Source organism: Numida meleagris, chromosome 1 (assembly GCF_002078875.1).
Source record: "Numida meleagris isolate 19003 breed g44 Domestic line chromosome 1, NumMel1.0, whole genome shotgun sequence".
Taxonomy (NCBI): domain Eukaryota; kingdom Metazoa; phylum Chordata; class Aves; order Galliformes; family Numididae; genus Numida; species Numida meleagris.
In genome coordinates, this window is record NC_034409.1 from 111,272,822 (window position 1) to 111,292,015 (window position 19,194).

Genomic DNA, 19,194 nt, shown 5'->3' on the forward strand with positions numbered 1-19,194 from the left:
GGGAGGAAAGAAGGGAGGAAAGAAGGGAGGAAAGAAGGGGCACACTATAAGGCTCTGTGGGGAGGAGCTGCCACCAGCCTCTCGGAAGGGAGTTAACCTATTTTCCCCCACCGCTAAGTGCTCACTGAAGATCAGCAACACCGCGCCCCTCTGCCTCAGGACATTAAGAACAGAAATAAGGAAAATACACACACACACATTCGCAGCCCCGGGCAGACGCGGCCGCGGGGCACTCACCGACCTGACGAGCGGCCCCAGCTGCAGCAGGTGCAGCAGCAGCACCAGCGGCCGGTCGCGGCTCACGTCGCGGTGGATGAAGACCAGGCTGAGTTGCACCAGCGCGCAGGGCAGCAGGGCGAAGAGCAGCGTCAGCCACTGCCACATGCGGTCCCCCGCCGCCCGGTACGCGGCGCTCAGGCACAGCGCGGTCGCCGTCTCGGCCACAAAGAGGACGAGGCTGATGAGGACGGAGCCCGGGAATTTCATCGCCGCCCGCCGCGCGCGTTCTCCCCGCAGCCGCCTCACGCCCCGCGGCCCGGAGCGCCCAACCGGGTGCCGGCGGCGCCCAGTAGAGGGAGCAGCGAGGCCCGCAGCCGCCGCCCGCAGTCGGAGGGGGGCGGGGGCTGGGGCTGCCGAGGCGCGGCCTGGCCCAGCGCGCTGGGCGCTGGAGGAGGGTGGGTGCCCTCTCCACCCGAGCCCGACTAGGTGAGCCTGAGGGCAGGAGAAGCCTTTGCAGTCTCTCTGTGTCACCCTCAGTCTGAGTCCCGGGCACCATACGAAGCTGAGGCGTCCCGCTGGGCTGGCAGATGGTGCCTGCGTTGGTCTTTCAGTCACTGCCGCTTCCCTCTGCCTCGGTGCAGGCATTTGGTTTGTGCCCAGCTGGCTCTGGTGCCTCCCTCCCGGATCCTGCATCTCACTGCCTGCTCACAGGTAACTGCAGATCTGCCAGAGACCTGGGAACTAGTAGAAGTACATAGGAAAGGCAAAATCTGGAGTCTGAGATGCTGTTAGCTTATTATTGAGACAACGCTAATGGCTATGTGTGCGTGCCAGCTAATATTCCTTAATGCTACTGAGTTTGTCCCCAGATTTATTGAAAAAGTGCTAATAAAATTTTTGTTTGAGACATTTCTTGAAATCCCTTTGCACTGGTAAATATGAAGCCCCATCGCTCAGCTCTTTTGGGCTCAGCTGATGGTGAGAAAGGAGAAACCTTGTTAGCGGTGAGCCTGGGTGATTTAAAGGGTGATCCAAGGGACGGAACAGCTCCCCTACGAGGACAGGCTGACAGCTGGGGCTGTTCAGCCTGAAGAAGAGAAGGCTGCAGGGAGACCTGAGAGCAGCCTTTCAGTATCTAAAGGGGGGATATAAGAAAGAAGGGAACAGACTCTTTAGCAGGGTCTGTGGTGATGGGACATGGAGTTTCAAACTAAAAGAGGGGAGATTTAGATTGGATATATGGAAGAAGTTTTTTACAATAAGGGTGGTGACGCACTAGTACAGGTTGCCCAGAGAGGTGATGGATATCCTGTCCCTGGAGACACTCGAGGTGAGGCTGGACAGGGCTCTGAGCAACCTTATGTAGCTGTAGGTGTCCCTGTTCACTGCGGGGAGTTGGACTAGATGGCTTTTAAGGGTCCCTTAGAACTCAAGCAGTTCTATGATTGTATAATTTAAATGCTCGAATGCTCCTTACTGGGAATGGAGGAGTTTTCTGGAGAGGCCACCAGTCATGTGCATTCCATGTAATGGGATAGAAGCTAAGTGAAAATAAACAGCAAAGTGACAGGCTTTAACCTTCAGGCCAAAAGCAGCCTGTCTTCTGTTAACTCCTGTGACACTACCATGGGATAGCTCAGATGAATCCATACCTGCAGCCTGAATGCTTTACCTCATTCTCAGAGGAATGATAGTACCATTGATAACACAGCACTGCTGAAAGCCTTGGAGCTCTGAGTCACTATTGCTTCAGAAAGAAAATTTGCCATCACTACAGAAGATAGAGAATTAACCAATCCAATGCAAAATCATACTGTTCAAGGTTAGGCTTTTATTTAAGGCAAAATATAATCACAGCTTTAATATTAATTTCATGGATATACACAGTTTGTTCTGCCACTATGAAGCTTAGTATTATCACTGCTTTTAAAAAGCTATAAAATCTATATTCTATCATAATCTACAATACAAAACTAATACAATAAACACATTCTGTAAGATCACAGTGTTTAAAACATTAGAAGAGCAGGGGTCCTGCTTTTAAATAATAAGGTGCATTTCTAAAGAATCAAATCAATCTTGATTCTAAAGGGACTGTACAACAGTATGGCTGCGAATAGCTGTTCCACTGAGACATGACTCTAGGGTGTAGCATGTACTCAAGAAATCAACACTGAATAGTGGAATATATTGAATAGTCAAGTGTTATCAATATAAACTGGACGTAAAGTAACACTCTTTATTAGTAATGCCATGTAAGTTCCCTGTACTTTTTATTGGTATTGGCATTCATGCATATGGCAGACATTTTGAGCAAAAATGGGTATAAAATTGCTCTCAGGTAAGACCCTGTATATGCCAGCTTTCCTCTTCACATATGAGCAAGTATCAGTAATCTCATGGTACTTGTATTGAGAAAAATTTGCAGATTTGGGGCCCAGAATGATGCAGTTTTGCCCCAATTTCACACATATGGAAGGACATAACCCTGCATGACTGAAATCAAATGGAGATTCACCACTGACATCAGCAGGTTGCATATCTGGTCCCTAACATGAGAGCATGAGGTCAAATCAGTGGCAAAATTACACCTTTGTTAGAAAACTTTCTCCTCTTGTGTGGCCATGGTAATGAAGACAAAAGCAGAGCTCAATTTCAGGTCAGGCAGCCTTTCTCTTCTGTATGAAATAGAAATAAATATTTGAATAGGATTTGTTTTCTGTTCACTTACAGGATATAATTAACTTCAGGATTTCTACATAAGATTTTCTGGGTAGTATGCATGAATGATAGAAGGTTTGGGTTGGAAGGAGCCTTAAAGACTGCCTCGTTCCAACCCTGCCTTGGGCAGGGACACCTCCAACGAGACCTGGTTCCCCAAAGCTCTGTCCAGCCTGGTTATGTAAAGACATGCAGTGCTGTTGACAAGTATCACTGCATTATAAAGTATCTTTCATTCAAATACCATTTTACCACTAGGCAAAGTAAGTTTTTAAGGAATTTTCTACCATTCTTGTTGGTATTTCTGTGCTTGACCTAAATGCCTCCACCTTCTCTTTGAGTCACACAATGAGCCATATCAAAAGACTTCCCTGTACACATTAAAGATAAATACTGTCTTATGTATTTTCAGACAGATTGCTATTTATGGATTGATTTTTTTTCCAGAGCATGATTTCTTAAATATATATAGGACAGACAGTGATGCCAATGACAATACAGGTTTATCAGAAAATTTAATATGTGAAAGACAAGACAAAAAGTTTGTGCATGTTGGTTTTCCGGGTGTTTTGTTAACTGTTTAAGCATCCATAGTGTACATTACTTTTATTCTATTAAGTGATAGGAGTAGGCAGTAGGCTAAGCTACAGGCAATTCCTTCATAGGCAGATTTTTTTCAGCATATGGTAACTTTGCTACAATGGCAATGAAGGCAGCTATAGCCACCTGTTAAGTACAGTGCATACTGTACCTCTGTCTGTGCAATGAATCAAACTGTGCTATTCTCTTGGAAAATGCCTGTTCGCATCCTTAAATTGATGTATTGTTTTGGGCCCTGAGCATTTTTGGATTATGGCTTTGAAGTATGTCGTTCCCCCAGTAATGTGATTTTTGGTCATTTTCTTATTTATTTTTAATTTGGCTTTATGCTGCTTGCTATTTAATCCAGGACATAATTATATAAACTCGGATGTCTTCTCAGAGCAATTGCAAGATTGCTGCTAGCCAGCAATTGCTCACCTGTGTACTTCTTGACAGGAAGATTGCTCTTTACAATCCACAGAACAATTCTTACCCCTGATGTACTACTTCCTACAGATGACAATATGCACTCGTGTCAGTGAATATTCAGTCTATGTAGGAGAAGATTACTGCACCTGAGATTTATTTGGTAGACCTCGAAGATGCGCTCTGTCCATGGATCTTACAGGTCAAAATTTCCAAAGAAGTAACAAGGATATATCCTCAAAATGCATGCATATGCTAGAATTGTTCTCTGTTTTCATAAAACATGCAGTATGTTGGCAGATGCTATAACTGTATAGGCTGATAATGCTGTAAGTAAAAAAGACTGATTGCTCGTGACAGTTTTCATTTAAGCACATTGCACCTGTATGTTTCTGAATACATCAGATACCTACCTCTATTTTTTTTTTCATAGAATCATAGAATAATAGAATCATTAAGTTTGGAAAAGACCACTAAATACTGATAAAATTAAAAAAACAACTATTCAATATATTTGTCATATTGTCTGTATGTTGATATAATTATTACTAGAACATCAAAGTGGCATTACTTAATTTCACTGAGTAGCAACGATGGTGATCACTTTACTTGCATTCATTTGTGCATTTCCCAGAACTATTTAAATGCATGTTTTGAGATGCTCAGTCATTCCACTTATTTCTGATTGTCAGTAGAATTGAGATACCCGAGAAGTGAACACACTCCTCTTTTGTTTTACTTAATGATGCCTATCATCAATGAAACTTATTCTACAGTATAATGATTTTTCCTCAGTAGGTGGGAAATGGCCAAGACAGTGAGAAAAAGACCACCTGGGAGTCTAAAAGTAATGTAATGCAAATAAGTGGAACACTCCCCGTCAGCAAAGTAATTGATTTAATTTTCAAGAACAAAGGCGTGGGCTGCTTGTTCAGCCTTCCAGAGTTATTCACAGACTGGGAAAGAAAGGTGGGGAAACTGAAAGAAGCAATGGTGCAAACAATGCAGATACTGAAAGCAGTGGCACAAAATAGGAATACTGTCATGCTGAGAAGTTGTGAATGGCAGGAAAAAGTTAAGATCTATTTGTTAGAACTGTACTATTGCTGAAACGTATTGCATGTGGCTCTATGAATCCTAATATCACTAAATCTTGACATCACAGATCTAATTTCCTTCAAAATTGTTCTATCACAGTAAGCTATGGATGATGTACCGAAAGTCATGATTAGTATATAGCTCCTTAAACTGGTATGTAATCTACAGCTTTACTCACAGACAGCACCACACAAACACATGCACATCACAAATAAGCACCAATACCCACACAATGAATCCTCTTGGCTTTAACAGCATAATCAGAAATACTATTACATCACTTAAAATCCTATTGCCTACACTTTAGAAATGTAACAAGGTAGAGAGACTGATGTGCAAAGGTGACTTGGTAACTTGTGTTTTACACTTTGAAAGAGGCTTCTCAAGTTTCTGGTAACTTGTCACAGCGCTGTGGCAGAATCTGTTCAGGAATACGATCTTTCGTCTCCTAGCTTTGATTCTGGAGCAGGAGGAAATAGCATCCAGCTGAGAATATCTAGCTAAGGACACGTAATTGATTTCCCCAAGCAATAAGGAGGGAACACAAAGGACCTTATTTTTTTTATCACACTACAAGTGCCGATGGCTCTAGTCAGGGTGCTTTCCTATCCATGTCTTAATTGCAACAAATTAAGGTTGCAACAGCATTTATGTAAACAATAAAAAGTAAAAAAAAAAAAAAAAAAAAAAAAAAAAAAAAAAAAAAAAAAAGAAGTTGAAGATTAAGAGTATTAAAAGATGAAAACCCATGTCCATATCCATTTAATGACTGGCAATTTCAGAAGAGCCCTGGGGTATAGGGACACTGTGTTCAGAAGCTGTGACCGCAGCACATCCCGTCTCCCCCTCAGCCCAGCCAGGTCAGATAAGAAAAGCAACAAAACTGTAAGAACCAGCTCCATCTACTACATCTATTCCAAGGTTTTACAGGATGTATCCCGTGAGACCAAGTGGCTTTGTTACTATTATTTATATCATAAATGATCTGAATCTAAATCTGAAAGAATTAATTCTACAAAGAGATGTATCGTTATGGTAAATGGTAAATTTTAACACCTGTGGTATACATTGCAATATCAGCATTCATGACTTGGTCAAGGTCTGAATTGCTGTATTTATTTATTTATTGTGCTCTAGATGTATTGAGGTTTTGGCAAAGGTTTCCTTCTCCAAGCCTCTCCTGAGAAAAAAAAAACCAAAACCCAAAAACCTAACTGGATGCAGTTAAATGCTGTGGCTTAGTGGTAATTAAAAAGCAGGCACTGGGAACAAAATCTGGAGGTCATGCTTGCTGTGCTGATAGGCATAGATTCTGTTAAGGCTTAAGTTTAGGTTTAGTTTTTTGACTGTGTGGTTATCAGAACACTAGGCCTTTTTATGTTTGCATCTGTAAATAAAATAATTGGCAATAAATGTAGGATTGCAACTGCTTGAGCCCAATCACGGCAGAACCCATTTCTCTGTCTTACAGTAGATGGAATCTGAGTAACCTACCTGACAAATGAAGACTGACAAATTAATGATCACAGGGGAAGAGTGGACAGGCCAAGTGTTACCTTCCTTAATAACTTGTTAAAAAAGGTTTCAGCTATAAAATAGATTATCCATCTGCTTTACAGTAAGAAACTAGATAAGAATCCTAAAGGGCTTAGGATCTGCACTGCTTATCTAAGGTGCATTTAAACATGGCTGGGCAGAGCACAAGGATTTTCCATTCTAGGTTAAGCCTCACATGTAAACCCCTCTATGAAATACACACTCCTATGTGTATGCATCTCACTGCTCACAGTGATGAAGTAAGTGCCATTAATGGCTTTCTTAAAAGACCATTTATCCCACAAATTATAACATCTGTATATTGAATTTTAACATTCATTAAAAAATTCCCAAATACTTGATAAGCAGATATAGAACTGCATTCATTTTGTCATCAAAGAAATGTGGTTACTTCTACCATTAAGAAATTAATTAGAGCTGCACAGTGCAAGGCAAATAGCAGAAATCCTAATCTGCAGCTCATAATAATGCAAGTCATCTTGTTGTTAGTAAGAGTGGCATGATTAGGAATGGAATTAGTGTACTAAAATGTGGAAGGATTGCAAGACTTGGCTCTATCTTACAGCCTGATCAAGCCACTGAAATCAAATGGGAACTTTAATCCATTAGGCATTAAATATAAAGAAATTGTAATCTTCTCCAGCTGAGACTGCAGGAAGAGACTGCAATGTTTGGCAGTGCATACAGGTCAGTTTTTTTCACTCTAACTGCAAAGTTTAGACATACTAGCCTTCCCAATCTGTCCTAAAAGGTAACTGCATTACATTATTCCCATATAAATAAAAATAAATAAAAATAGTAAAGATTTTTAAATATAGGTATTGTTTTTATAGTTTTTCTACTACAAATCTATGTTAGCATTTTCTTTAGTTATAATTTCATAAATATAATATATATGAAACAGTATAATTGCAACCTTAAGTGCTAGTGCAACTAGTGTTGAGGAGACCATTTATTTCTATAGCTACAAATCATTTGGGCACATACATCGTTTTGTTCACCGGGAGAAGCAGCAATTTTGAGTTTTCCTATCAGGTTTTTCTTAAGCTCAGTACGCCATCAGAGGTTTGCATTCAGTTTGCAGGGTTTGGAATGAACAATTCATCACAAAAACAGTTTTTCTGTTCTCTGAACTACGTATGTTATTGTTCAGAAATGCTGCTATAGGTAATTAATTTTTGAAGGAAGCTTTTGTACGACTGAACAATACCTATTCTAGCAATGCTGTACTGTGAAGAAGCATCTGCAGGTGGTGTCTTCACTATGCAACTTTTCAATCCAAGTCTCCTCCATGGGGGCACTAATTATCCCTGCAGAAGGGAAAGTATTGGTAAGAGTGCCACCGTTAGGGTGAATCAGTGAGGAGACCAGCTCCTCACCACAGACTGAGCTCCGAAAAGAAGGGCCAAATTCAGTTCTCATTTACACACATGAAACTCAATGAAATGGTCCTTTGAAACTGCGGGCTGCATAAATAGCTATCTACAGAACTATCCTTATATACACATGAAAAGAGCTCTAGAATACAGCTATTTCTAATACACGGTACTAGTACTAGTAAACATGGTTTAGGTACAAAATCCCAGATTTTGCCTTTGTGCAGCGTAGTGACATGTCTGCAACACCCTCCCTGGTAAGTGCATCACTGCATAAAGACTTGCTTTTGCAGGTTTCTTTTTAAAACATCCTGGATGTATCACTTTGTTTCTTCTTCGCATGTCCCTGTAATTCTAGCTTGTCTTTTCTCCTGTGTAGCCACCAAATTAGAAGCTTGATAATGCCTCTTTCTCTATCACTTAAATATATTGTACTTCTTTACAGATAAATATCTACCCCATCAGATTCAACCCCTTCCCCTTTTTTTAACTGACTCTTTTTTTTTTTTTTTTTTTTTGCTCACATGCTTCCCTTACCCAAAACCCAAGTGTATTTACTTTCACCTTCCTCCCAGCTACATTAAGGCTAGCATTAGTGGTACCACTGGCTTGTTTTGGAAATAGCCTCTCACAAATAGGTGAAACCACAGGTGCCCTCTCCCGTCGCCACAGGGATGCGGCCCTGAAGGATGTTGTTCTCTAGACGAAGACACTGAAGAGAGGAAACTCGGCTTGGTTGGGCTGCAGCAAGTCAGTCAGGAAACACACAGTCCCCGAGAAGCCTTCATACAGACTATATACACTTTCTAATGCCCGGGAACCAGCTTTAAATTCCTCTGTAAATAAGAACTCAGCAAACCTAAGGAACAGAAGAAAAGATTACTACTATTATTATTATCATTTTAAACATGTAGAGTAAATCACAGAAATAGGAAATCCCGGAAGGCCGTTCCTTCCCACCCGGCTCCCGCACAGCCAGAATCCCGGGCTGCAGGCAGGGAGGCAGCTGAGGGAGCTCAGGCACCTCTCCCTGCAATCGCAGGCCTAAGCAGCTTTGTCAATGTTCTTGAGACTTTCTGGTGTGACCCTGTATCCAGAACGTTAGGAATGCTAACCTTTGAGCCCTGTAGATGTATTTTGAGTTTCCAGTGAGCCTATAGAGCAGCAGGAACACATAAGCACTACCAGCCACCCCATGGCATATTCCAGGTCCCTTCTTCAGCAGGCCTTTCTGCCAGGTTAGCTCTCCGCAGCGGATACAAGTGTCCAGGTACTGAGGCTTCTTGGAAACCAGGTACGCTTTGGCAAACAGATATGCAATGCCTAGGAAAGCAGCAGTGAAGAGTCTTTTGTAATAAGCAGGCCAAGGCTTTCATAGAACACACAACAAAACAAAGATTAATACATAAATATATAATAGATTGACATAATAAACGTGCAGTCTCATGCTCTACACGTGTTTATGTTACATGTCTACATATGACGGGGAGAGTATCTAGTAGGCTACAAAACATATTAAGACACACTTTGACACTCCCTGTGACAACACCACTTTCAATCTTTTCAATTTTACTCCAATATGCCCAGTCCTTTAACAATTTAAAACAGCAGTCACATTTCTGTCTTTAAAATAGTAAACACTCAGCACTGTGTTCTGCTCATTTCAAGTTCCCAGCTACTTCTCCTCTTTACACTGACAGAAACACAAGGATGGGCAAGATGGGCAATATAATTGTGTTGGCAATAGGTACAATTTTTCACCGAATTAGAGAATAATCTTGTCTTCTTTTCAGTAGGCCACATACTTTATTCTAGTTAAGAACAGTTATGAATACTAACTTCTTTTTTAAAAATAGCTATTCAACTTATTTTTTGAGGAGATTCAAATAAATTAATCATAATCTTCAAGAGAGCATGGCACTGCTCAGTTCATGGTAACCTTAAAAGAATACGTATGACCAAATCAAGCAACTAAGTAAGGGAATATTTTGAATAGCTCACTTGTGGTCTGAATGTAACACACACCAACGTAGCTGGAGAGTGTTCTTATAAGCTATGTGTGCTGCACTGCCTATGAACAATGATAGGATACAGGATTTTCTGGGAAAGAACGATAGCAATTAATGAATTTAGACATCTGTAAATGTCTTCTGAAGTAACTTCTCTACGCCCTTTGTGATTTTGTCACCTTGGCTGAGTCTCACTGCATCTCTCCACTAATTATTAAACCCATGTCAAAAATTTCAAGATACTGAAACAGGAAGGGCATCTTCCCTGCATATTTCCTCACTAGGCCAGCCATGCCACAGAAGTAACTTTTTTTCCCTTAAAAATAAAAAAAAGCTTGATAAGCAAAAGCTGTTTTCATGTCACTTCACTAGAGTGCAAGAGCAACAAGCTTGCTCCTTCATCATATCAACAAAAAGATAACGCACCAGCAGAAAGCACATTTGAGGGATATTAATTATGATGTACTTTTTGCAGTTTAAATAGAAAAACTTGAAAAGTAATGGCTCAGTGCTCATGGCCATTCTTGAATAGAAGTCAGCTCCTCTGTAACCTTCTAGGTTCATATTACAAAACCAACAGGACTGGTAAGCAATATAATTCTGCCAGTGGGTGCAAGAGCAATTTCAACACACAGCATTCCTTGCTCAAATTGCTAGGGTATTGGACCAGATTCTGAACTGACAGACATCAGCCTTAACTCATGAGCCCAAGCAAAGTGTTCTCTTTCTCTCTTAAAAGCAGTTGTATAGGGATGTGTTTAAAAAAAAATGCCTCTTGCTAGTACAAACTCTCCTTCACACAAAAATATTCTGGTCAAATTAATGTATGTCTGTGTAATATGCACAGGCTTAACCTTTGATTCTGATGAGAGGGAAAAACTCTTCTGAATGCCTTCTAAAAACTTACACATGTGCCTGTATCTGTGTATTCGAGATCCCCAGAAGTCTTTTAGCTTCGATCACAAATGCTTATAAAGTAGGAAATATGCCTGTCCTTCCAGCTGCTTTGACAATAAATAAAATATTTTTAACTGCCAGAATAAATAGTTCACCTGCATCTAATAAAATCTCAAAATTTAACCTAAGATTATCTTCTACGTGGAATCACCAAACGTAGGAAAACATCTGGCCATGCATAGCATCAGTGGGAAAAGAACCTGGAGCTCCGTGACACCAGTGAACAAGCTCGTTTTCCCGCTCGATTGTCTCCCCGAGCTCAGGAGGCCAGTTGCTATTCTGTTCTTGGTCCATGAGAAAGTCGACACTCTGCCAAACAAGCTCCTGATCTGCTGGCTGCAGGTACTCAAAATAGGAAAGTAACATCTGAAGGATTGATGAAAGCCCATGTGCTGCACCTGTAAAGAACAGCAACAGTCAAAAGGAGAGGGGAGGTGTAGGTCCCACCTCCATCCCCCTGGATCTTTCTTTGGGGACTTATTTCATTGTCAAGTGCATGGGTCTTTGGTCTTCTTCAGGCACGTTACAACAGTGCTTGGAATGAAAACACTTCAGGTGCACGACACAATGCTTCTGTTACTGCTTCTGTTTTTTGCCAGCTCCGCAAGCTAAGTGGGAAAGCACACTCTTAACTGTGCTATCTGCTTGAATATTTGCTGCTACACTTCCTTCCAACTGGAGCTGACTGTGCCTTGTTAGACACAGCTGATATACCTGCAGAGACACACCTGAAGAGAAATAACCTCAATCGCAACTCAAAGCAAACTGGAACCAGACTGAAAAGTTTAAAGGTTCAATTATCCTATCTTACAATAATGGTAATTAAACACTTTTCTCAAGTGTATTTTTGGAGCGTGAATAAGAAACACTACTTTTAGGAAAGGAAAAGGTCTCAGCTTACTCAGGAGAAATCCCACACTGCAAACTTTATATATTTTATTTCTGCATCATATACTGTCTTGGCATCTATGCACTGCATCACTGTCAAAGCAGTTGGTGTGTTTTACTCACCAAGATACTCTGTTCCATAGTAGGAATACATGAGTGGGAACGGTTTCCTCTTCTTTACTGCATACTGCTTTCCTGATTCCAGAATGGCCAGGCAAATTGATTTTATTTGTGCTGGGGTCAGCACCTAAATAGAAATATCAAAACAAACAGCAAGAATACTGTAATAATTTTAGACAGTTTTTGGGACTCTGCTTTTTCCCTGTGCACAAGACACAGTACTGCCTTTAATCTTCTGAGCATGCTGTAAGGTACTTTCCTATTAAGAGCTCCTCACATAACACGGTACTTTTACATAATGTTTCTCCAAAATAGAGTTTCATCCCATCTCAGGAAAGCAAAAGTCAAACCTTAGGTCATAGAATCACAGAATGATCATCAAGTTCCAACCCCTCTGCCACAGACAGGGCCAACAACCTCCAGATCTGGTACTAGACCAGGTTCCTCAGGGCCCAATCCAACATGATGTTGAACACCTCCAGGGACAGAGCGTCCACTGCCTCTGGACAGCCTGTTCCAGCACCTCACCACTCTCTCTGTGAAGAACTCTCCCCTGATGTCCAATCTAAACCTTCCCTCCTTGAATTTAAAACCATTCCCCCTTGTCCTATCACTATCTACCCTTGTAAAAAGTTGAATCTCCTTTTTATAATCCCATTTTAGATACTGGAAGGCTGCAACGAGGTCTCCTCGCAGCCTTCTCTTCTCCAGGCTGAACAAGTGCAGCTCCCTCAGCCTGTCTTTGTAGGAGAGGTGCTCCAGCCCTCTTATCATCTTTGTGGCCCTCCTCTGGACCCTCTCCAACAGCTCCACACCTTTCCTGCACTGGGGGCCCAGACCTGGATGCAGTACACAGATGAGGTGAAAAGAGGCCCACTAAGAGCCACTGCCTTCTCTCCGCAGAGGTACTTCAGCCTGATGGAAGCAGACGACAAGCACTAGGCAAGATTCAAGAACTGGAGGAAGGGACAGAATGAGAAGGCAAAGGAAAGCAGACCTAGAGAAGTAAATATTGCAGGCTTCACTGGGAAATACAGAGCGAGACAGATTGTGCTTTAAACAATGAAAAAAGAGGAAGCAAGGAAGAGGGTACGAAACTACTGAAAATCAACAGTACATATGTAGGTTCAGAAACATCTTACTAAAGAATCACCCTTTCTTACTTCACAGAAATGCTAACAGAAATGGCCAGCTACTTTACAGGGCTTTGTCATTACAAACAGGTCAACACTGCCTTTGTTTTAATGGAGTGCTAAGAAATGCCTCGCTCAGCAGTTATATATTTCACCAATGATGAACTTTTCCAAGTTACTGACTCGAAGTGTTCAGTGAGGAATCTCTTCTGCAGCACTTTACTACAGCGCTAATGATACGTAATTCACTGCAATCATTTGCATGTCCCTCTGTACATTCTTGACAGCACTGAGGTCATTAACATCATTCAGCTGCTGTAGCATTTTGGCTTTAGGGGAAAGCCTGTACGGCAGCTGTGTTTTGCAAAAATACATATTGACTTATGAAAAGAGTATTGGGAAAGAAAAAAATGAAAAGTAAAATGAGGCAGAAAAAAGAAAAAAGCCACAGAAATACCCTTGAAAAGACAAGATAGATAATAATCCTAAAGTTGAGATTATCAACTTAATGCATCTAAAATGGTTATGAACACGTTTGCTTTTGCTGTAATTTTTATTATCAGTGGACTCACAATTAATTATTTAAGTTCAAAAAATGCCATTTGCATTAAATTTGGAGGCAACATTTGTTATAAAACTGTATACTTTTGTTTGGCAAGTAAAAGACACTGTGGATAATTAATGGCAATTAGAACTTGGCTGAGAAATAATGTCTGAAAAATCTTGTTTATCTATATTTGTACAACATGGAGAAGAACCCCATTCTGATCTTGCTTAGTGTTCTTTAATGTTACTGCAGTAGAAGTAAATAAGCTGTTAACATCTGGAGACTTCACCCATTTCCAGTCATTTTAAGATTAATTGTTTCAGCTTCACTGAATTTAATAATGGCTTAAATCCTAAACAAATGAGTAGATCACAGACACTGCGAGACACACCACATTCCCTCCTGAGTTCTGATTTAGTCTTGCACTTTGAGACCTAATCCTCCAAATCCTGTACTTTGTAAAAGGATTAGTAAGGTAACCCTTGAAAAAGAAAACTGGAGGCTAAGATCTCCTTATTGTCATTCTGGAAGGCAAAAGCATGCTGATTAGAGACACTGAGATCAGTTCATTTTCTCCGTGCAATTGTAATAAATGAGCTGGATTTCAATATAAACTGTGTTTGATCAACTTATTTTTATGTTCAGCACATTTAATTTTAAATTGAATTAAAGACCATTTCAAACTGCTGATTGCAGTTTGTAAACGGATTTCAACTTCTACCCAAATCCAGCACTGCACAATGCTGCGTAAAATATCTCACCTAGTAAGAACTGCATCACTCACCATTTTTTAATAAAAGGTAAGTGTAAAAAGAAGAATGCTTAAGCACTATGATTACATATGTGTATACTCACAGTATACCCCGTTGGCTGGCATTATAACATCACTGCTTTTTCAGAATGAAAAAAAGAGCCCATATGCAAAGCAAGATACAAACTGATTATTGAGAATCACGATTAGAATGGATGATAGAAATCACATGGCTGAAGAGAAAATGGAGAAAAAAATAATCCATTCATCTTGAAAGCAACCCTCTGTCTCTGGCCACTCGGACTGTCCTGTAAGCATGAGATAGGTGGGAGATGTGTACTAAGAACTGAATAGGAACATTTTTGTGCTGACTCCAAATACCTCTTCCCAAGCACCTCAATCCACAGGCATTGCAGGCAGCGCTGCTGTTTTTCAAAACACTTAAATATGACAGATTTGCATTTGTTCCTTATCCTAGGAAATGATTAACTGAGAATAGACTCTCATAATAATTACTAGTGGTCTTGCAAAGGTCTTTATGATCCGGTATCATATTTAAGATCTCCACCGGCTTGCTACATTCTCTTTCAACTAAATATGTGTTAAAAGTTCCTCAAGACTTCTTTCATCTTGCCACAAAACAAAAACTGTGGGTAGTCTCTGTGTGCTCCCTCACAGCATCTCTAAAAACAGCTACAAACGTCACCACAACAGCCATCAGAGAATACACGGATCGTAACCACAGATGGTTTAACTGTGATGCTACAAAGTACATTTTCATTTCAGTGTAGTCACAATGCCAACTTGCCCCTGGGAATTACTGAACTAATATTAGAGACAGCAAAGAAACAGACTGATCTTCCCAAAGTCTTTAAAGGATAAACTGCATATTGCTGTCATTGCTGTCACATCCTCTGGCAAAACCTGGATGATGCTTTAATGAAGAATAACACCAACATGAGAATGTGCCGCCCAGAAAAAAAATCAAGCTTCTCAAGCTATACTTTTTATAAACTTGCATGGCATTTACTATGCACATATTGCAGAGTAGGTAGAATTATTCTTTATTACGTCAATATTCAGCCAAAAGACTACTGACACTGAGACACACCCTGCTGATGGCTTAATATGTCAGCTAACTCTTTTTGTATTTTTAAAGACATTTAAATCCATTCTGTCACATTAGAGGTGTTCATTTCAGTTTCCTCACCAGATCACAGTTTGAAATACATTTGCAGAAGTATTCTACATTTCACCTGCAATTTCCGTATCAGCATGTTGGTGGAGTTCTTTCCTTTCTGTTTTACATCATTGCACAGCGATGCTGGCTGCTGTTAAAAAAAAAAAAAACAACCTCCATTCACAGCAGTGACAGTGCATTTCCATTCACCTTTTACTTTCAGCGCAAGAACTGAGCAGTACTGATACTCAGTATATGTACTGCATTGTCTATGCCCTGGAGCTCTACTTAGAGTCACCAGTGCCACTGTGATTGCTTCCATAGTCTCTGCTTTTCTCTTGTGTCAGTGCAGACAGCATGCATTCCTCTGTTAATGCACTCCACAAATATGTGAATGACTTAAGCCAGGTACTTTATTCAGTAAATCCATGTGAAAACTCAGCAAGGAAAGGCTACGTCTAGAACAACCACAGAGTATCGTGCTCTTTTTGTTGTTAGAGGTCTTTCTCAACCTGAGATTTAGCTGGAAGTAAATAACTCCACAGCTCTATTTAATCTACTAAGAGAGATTTACTAATATACTGACTAAGACAGTGCTGCGCCCTAGATATGTGTTTCAAAAACTGTGGACAGAAACCTTGACCTTGAGAACACAGCAGAAAGCAGCAGCAGAACCAGTTTTTCATTGTTTCTGATTACAAGAACATCTTCTGCACTTTATCATCCTTCTGAATGCTTGGTACAAACCCCTGAGCTCATGATAGGCTTTTTGAAAATCTTCATAAAACTGCAAACTGTATTGAGTATATTTGAGGACAGTAAACTTTTGATTCACCGATGTATATTTATTTTCTCAGTGGTCTTTCCTGTATGTGTGAGATAGAAGGCATTACTGAACACCAAGCATCATTATCTCCTTATGGATGCATCAGTACTTTTAGGAGGTAACTTGTACCCTTTCGTTATTATGGCAAAAGCCTTCTTCTGTGCATGTAAAATTTTTGAGTACATATCTAACCCATCAATCCTCTCTCTGTCACACTTTTAAAAAGCCATTTACATGAATCTGATCGTGTGCTTCTTCAGATGCTACAGAAAGTGTCAAAAATAAGTTCAAGAAATTGATTCAGTCTAAAAACAAGCTGACAGGAGCTTTGCCACCAGTCTCATCTTCTGGAAGTCCAGCAGAGGGAGCTTGTGAATTAGTAATAATACTCAAAAAAGCCTTTCAAGGATACGCATTTCTATTTGGCAGGACAGCTGACTGGAGCAGAAAGGTGCTGGAGTCAACCGGGTATTTTAATGACAACTTACTGCTCTGCATGTTGTTTAAGTTCACTTACTGAGCTTGATCTTTTTCTACCGAAGACAGGCTTGAGATTGTTCAGGGGCCTTTCCATGCAGTGTCACTGCCAGATTTTTCTTTCAGATGACACTATGATGCCACAGAACAGTAGCAGGTACAAAGACACAGGAGCTGCCTCTCCATAGTGTTGTTCCAGTTTGACTGATGCACATCTGCTGCAGTAAGCTGGGAAACCCAGCTCCAGCTGTACAGCTAGCTGCATGCCCTATAGGCAGAGTCAGGTACACTAAAACAAACAAACAAAAAAAAAAACCCCACCTTTTTAAAATTAAATGTCCTGAAATTATTTTTTGAGAGAGATTAGATATAAGATTAGTTCCTGAAGTACCGATGTTGCTAATGCAGCAAGTTTTGTGCCATAACATGATCAAGAAAAGAACTTTCTAGAGAGCACACTTTCCTAAATTTCTCATGTTAACAGAACTCCATGGCACTGTGAGTAGGCTTGGCATTAATAAGATTATGCCTATTCATTTCCAATGGTACTTGACTACAATCTTGAGTTAAAGAGCCTCCCCTACAGACCCCATTGCTGCATTTGGTTAACGTGTCAGTTTTCATTTCTTTGAGTCTCGTTTTCATCAGCAGCATGGAAACAACATCAGTCCTACCCTGTTATGTGGGTGCATGAATCAGAATATTGGAAAAGACAATTCATCACTTTTATTATCACTAACAGAGTAAAAAAGAATTCCATGGGTCTCACTTGTCAGGACTGTATAGCACTAAAACAATCATATTCTGCAATTAAACCTCTCCTTTAGAAAGGCAAATTTTCAGATATTGCTGCCAATGAAGCATTGCAAAAAAGGATAGAGTACCACTATTGCTGTACGTAGCTGGCTGCCTGGGAGCAGCTGGTGCTGCTTCACAGTTGGTCAAATGGAATAAGCATTGTTATTCATTGTCTCGAGGTAAACCCTAGAGAGACTCAAGGAAAAACAGCAACCAGCCTTTCCTCAAACTCTATCCCAGGTCAATAACAAGAGGGGAAAAACATCAGTCTCTCTGTTTACACGCTGTTCCTCTTTCCTATCTCCCTCTCAGTTGATGAATGCACCAGTTGCTGGCTGGATACTGCTAGCTACTTCTAATATAACAGCTTTCGTAGATCTTGGGAAAGAAACAGAAAGTCACCATCACCCCCTTCGCTTCAAGAGAGCGGGGAGGCACAGCACCCAGTTCAAAAGCTGCCTGGACACAGTTCCAGGCACTCTGCTCTGGGTGTCCCTGCTTGAGCAGGGGTTGAACCAAATGGACCAAGAGGTCCCTTCGAATCTCAACCATCTGGTGATTCTGAGACATTTTGGCGATAGAGACCTTGAGATGTGGCCACAATAGATGTATCAATGGTCATCTTTCTGCCATCCAAATCCTTTGTTGGTGCACCTCTGTGTCAAGCCTCCTCCTCCAGGCATCAGAGCAGCTTCACAACTGCAAATGAATCAGAGATCAGTACTCCACGGATACTGCTTTCCTTCCATCTGTGCTCCCCCACACAGGAAGGAGGAAGATTATTTATGTAAAATCCTCTTCATCAGTGGGGAATCCTTTGGCTGTGTTTAGTCTCAGTCATAATGTACATCCACACGAGTCCTGTAGTTAACTTATGCCAAAAATGCAGCAGTGAGCTGTTATATCCTGATGGGAGGTCTATCTGTCTGTTCTTGAGGTAAGTGTTCCTGACAATTCTGCATTATGAGTATAAACATCTTCCAAGCTGGGCACCTCACACTCGGTCTTGAGGAACAAGCTGCCCACTGTGTTGTAGCTGTGCTGTGCCAGGATGCTAACCCATTTTTTACACTGGTATGAAAGGAGCATCTGCTCTACACATGTATTTTGGATCAGCTTACTTCCCCTTAGCAGCAGGTTTGCTGGTTCATTGAAAGTCAATCCATGCCTTCAGTTGTTCCACTGATATTTTGTGTTGTAGCAGAGCTGTCCTGGTGCTCGAATTGGTTGATGCATGTAACCTACACAGAAGCATCAGAACAATGCCTGTGCTTACTGCTCCAGAGCAGTAGGAGACAGAATTCACAAGACAGCCTTTCCAAAAGATTAAAGCTTGGAAGAGAGAGCCTCCCCAAACACTGCAGTAACCTTGGCAGTTCTTCTTGTCTGCACTCAGAAATGATGCAAGTCATTGGGCGCTCTTGTTTGCTGTGCCAGCGTAGGCAAACCTCTCTTTGGAAAAAGAAGTTGTTGGTGTTTGTACAAATCTGCATGTCAACATGAGATGTGCAGGACTTGATCTCAACTGG

The 19,194-nt window shown here is 40.9% G+C and overlaps 2 protein-coding genes across 2 annotated transcripts in view; both read right to left on the reverse strand.

Moving 5' to 3' along the window:
• XK (X-linked Kx blood group) overlaps positions 1–1,112 on the reverse strand; it is a 16,395-nt gene extending 15,283 nt beyond the window's left edge. The window contains exon 1 of the mRNA XM_021407910.1: positions 242–1,112. Coding sequence (XP_021263585.1) covers positions 242–912 — 671 coding nt within the window. The 5' untranslated portion in view covers positions 913–1,112. The remainder of the gene's footprint in view (positions 1–241) is intronic.
• LANCL3 (LanC like 3) overlaps positions 2,031–19,194 on the reverse strand; it is a 34,646-nt gene continuing 17,482 nt past the window's right edge. The window contains exons 2-5 of the mRNA XM_021407940.1: positions 11,957–12,080; positions 11,146–11,343; positions 9,095–9,302; positions 2,031–8,838 (exon numbers count right to left, since the gene is read on the reverse strand). Of these exons, the coding sequence (XP_021263615.1) occupies positions 8,679–8,838; positions 9,095–9,302; positions 11,146–11,343; positions 11,957–12,080 (690 nt within the window). The 3' untranslated portion in view covers positions 2,031–8,678. The remainder of the gene's footprint in view (positions 8,839–9,094; positions 9,303–11,145; positions 11,344–11,956; positions 12,081–19,194) is intronic.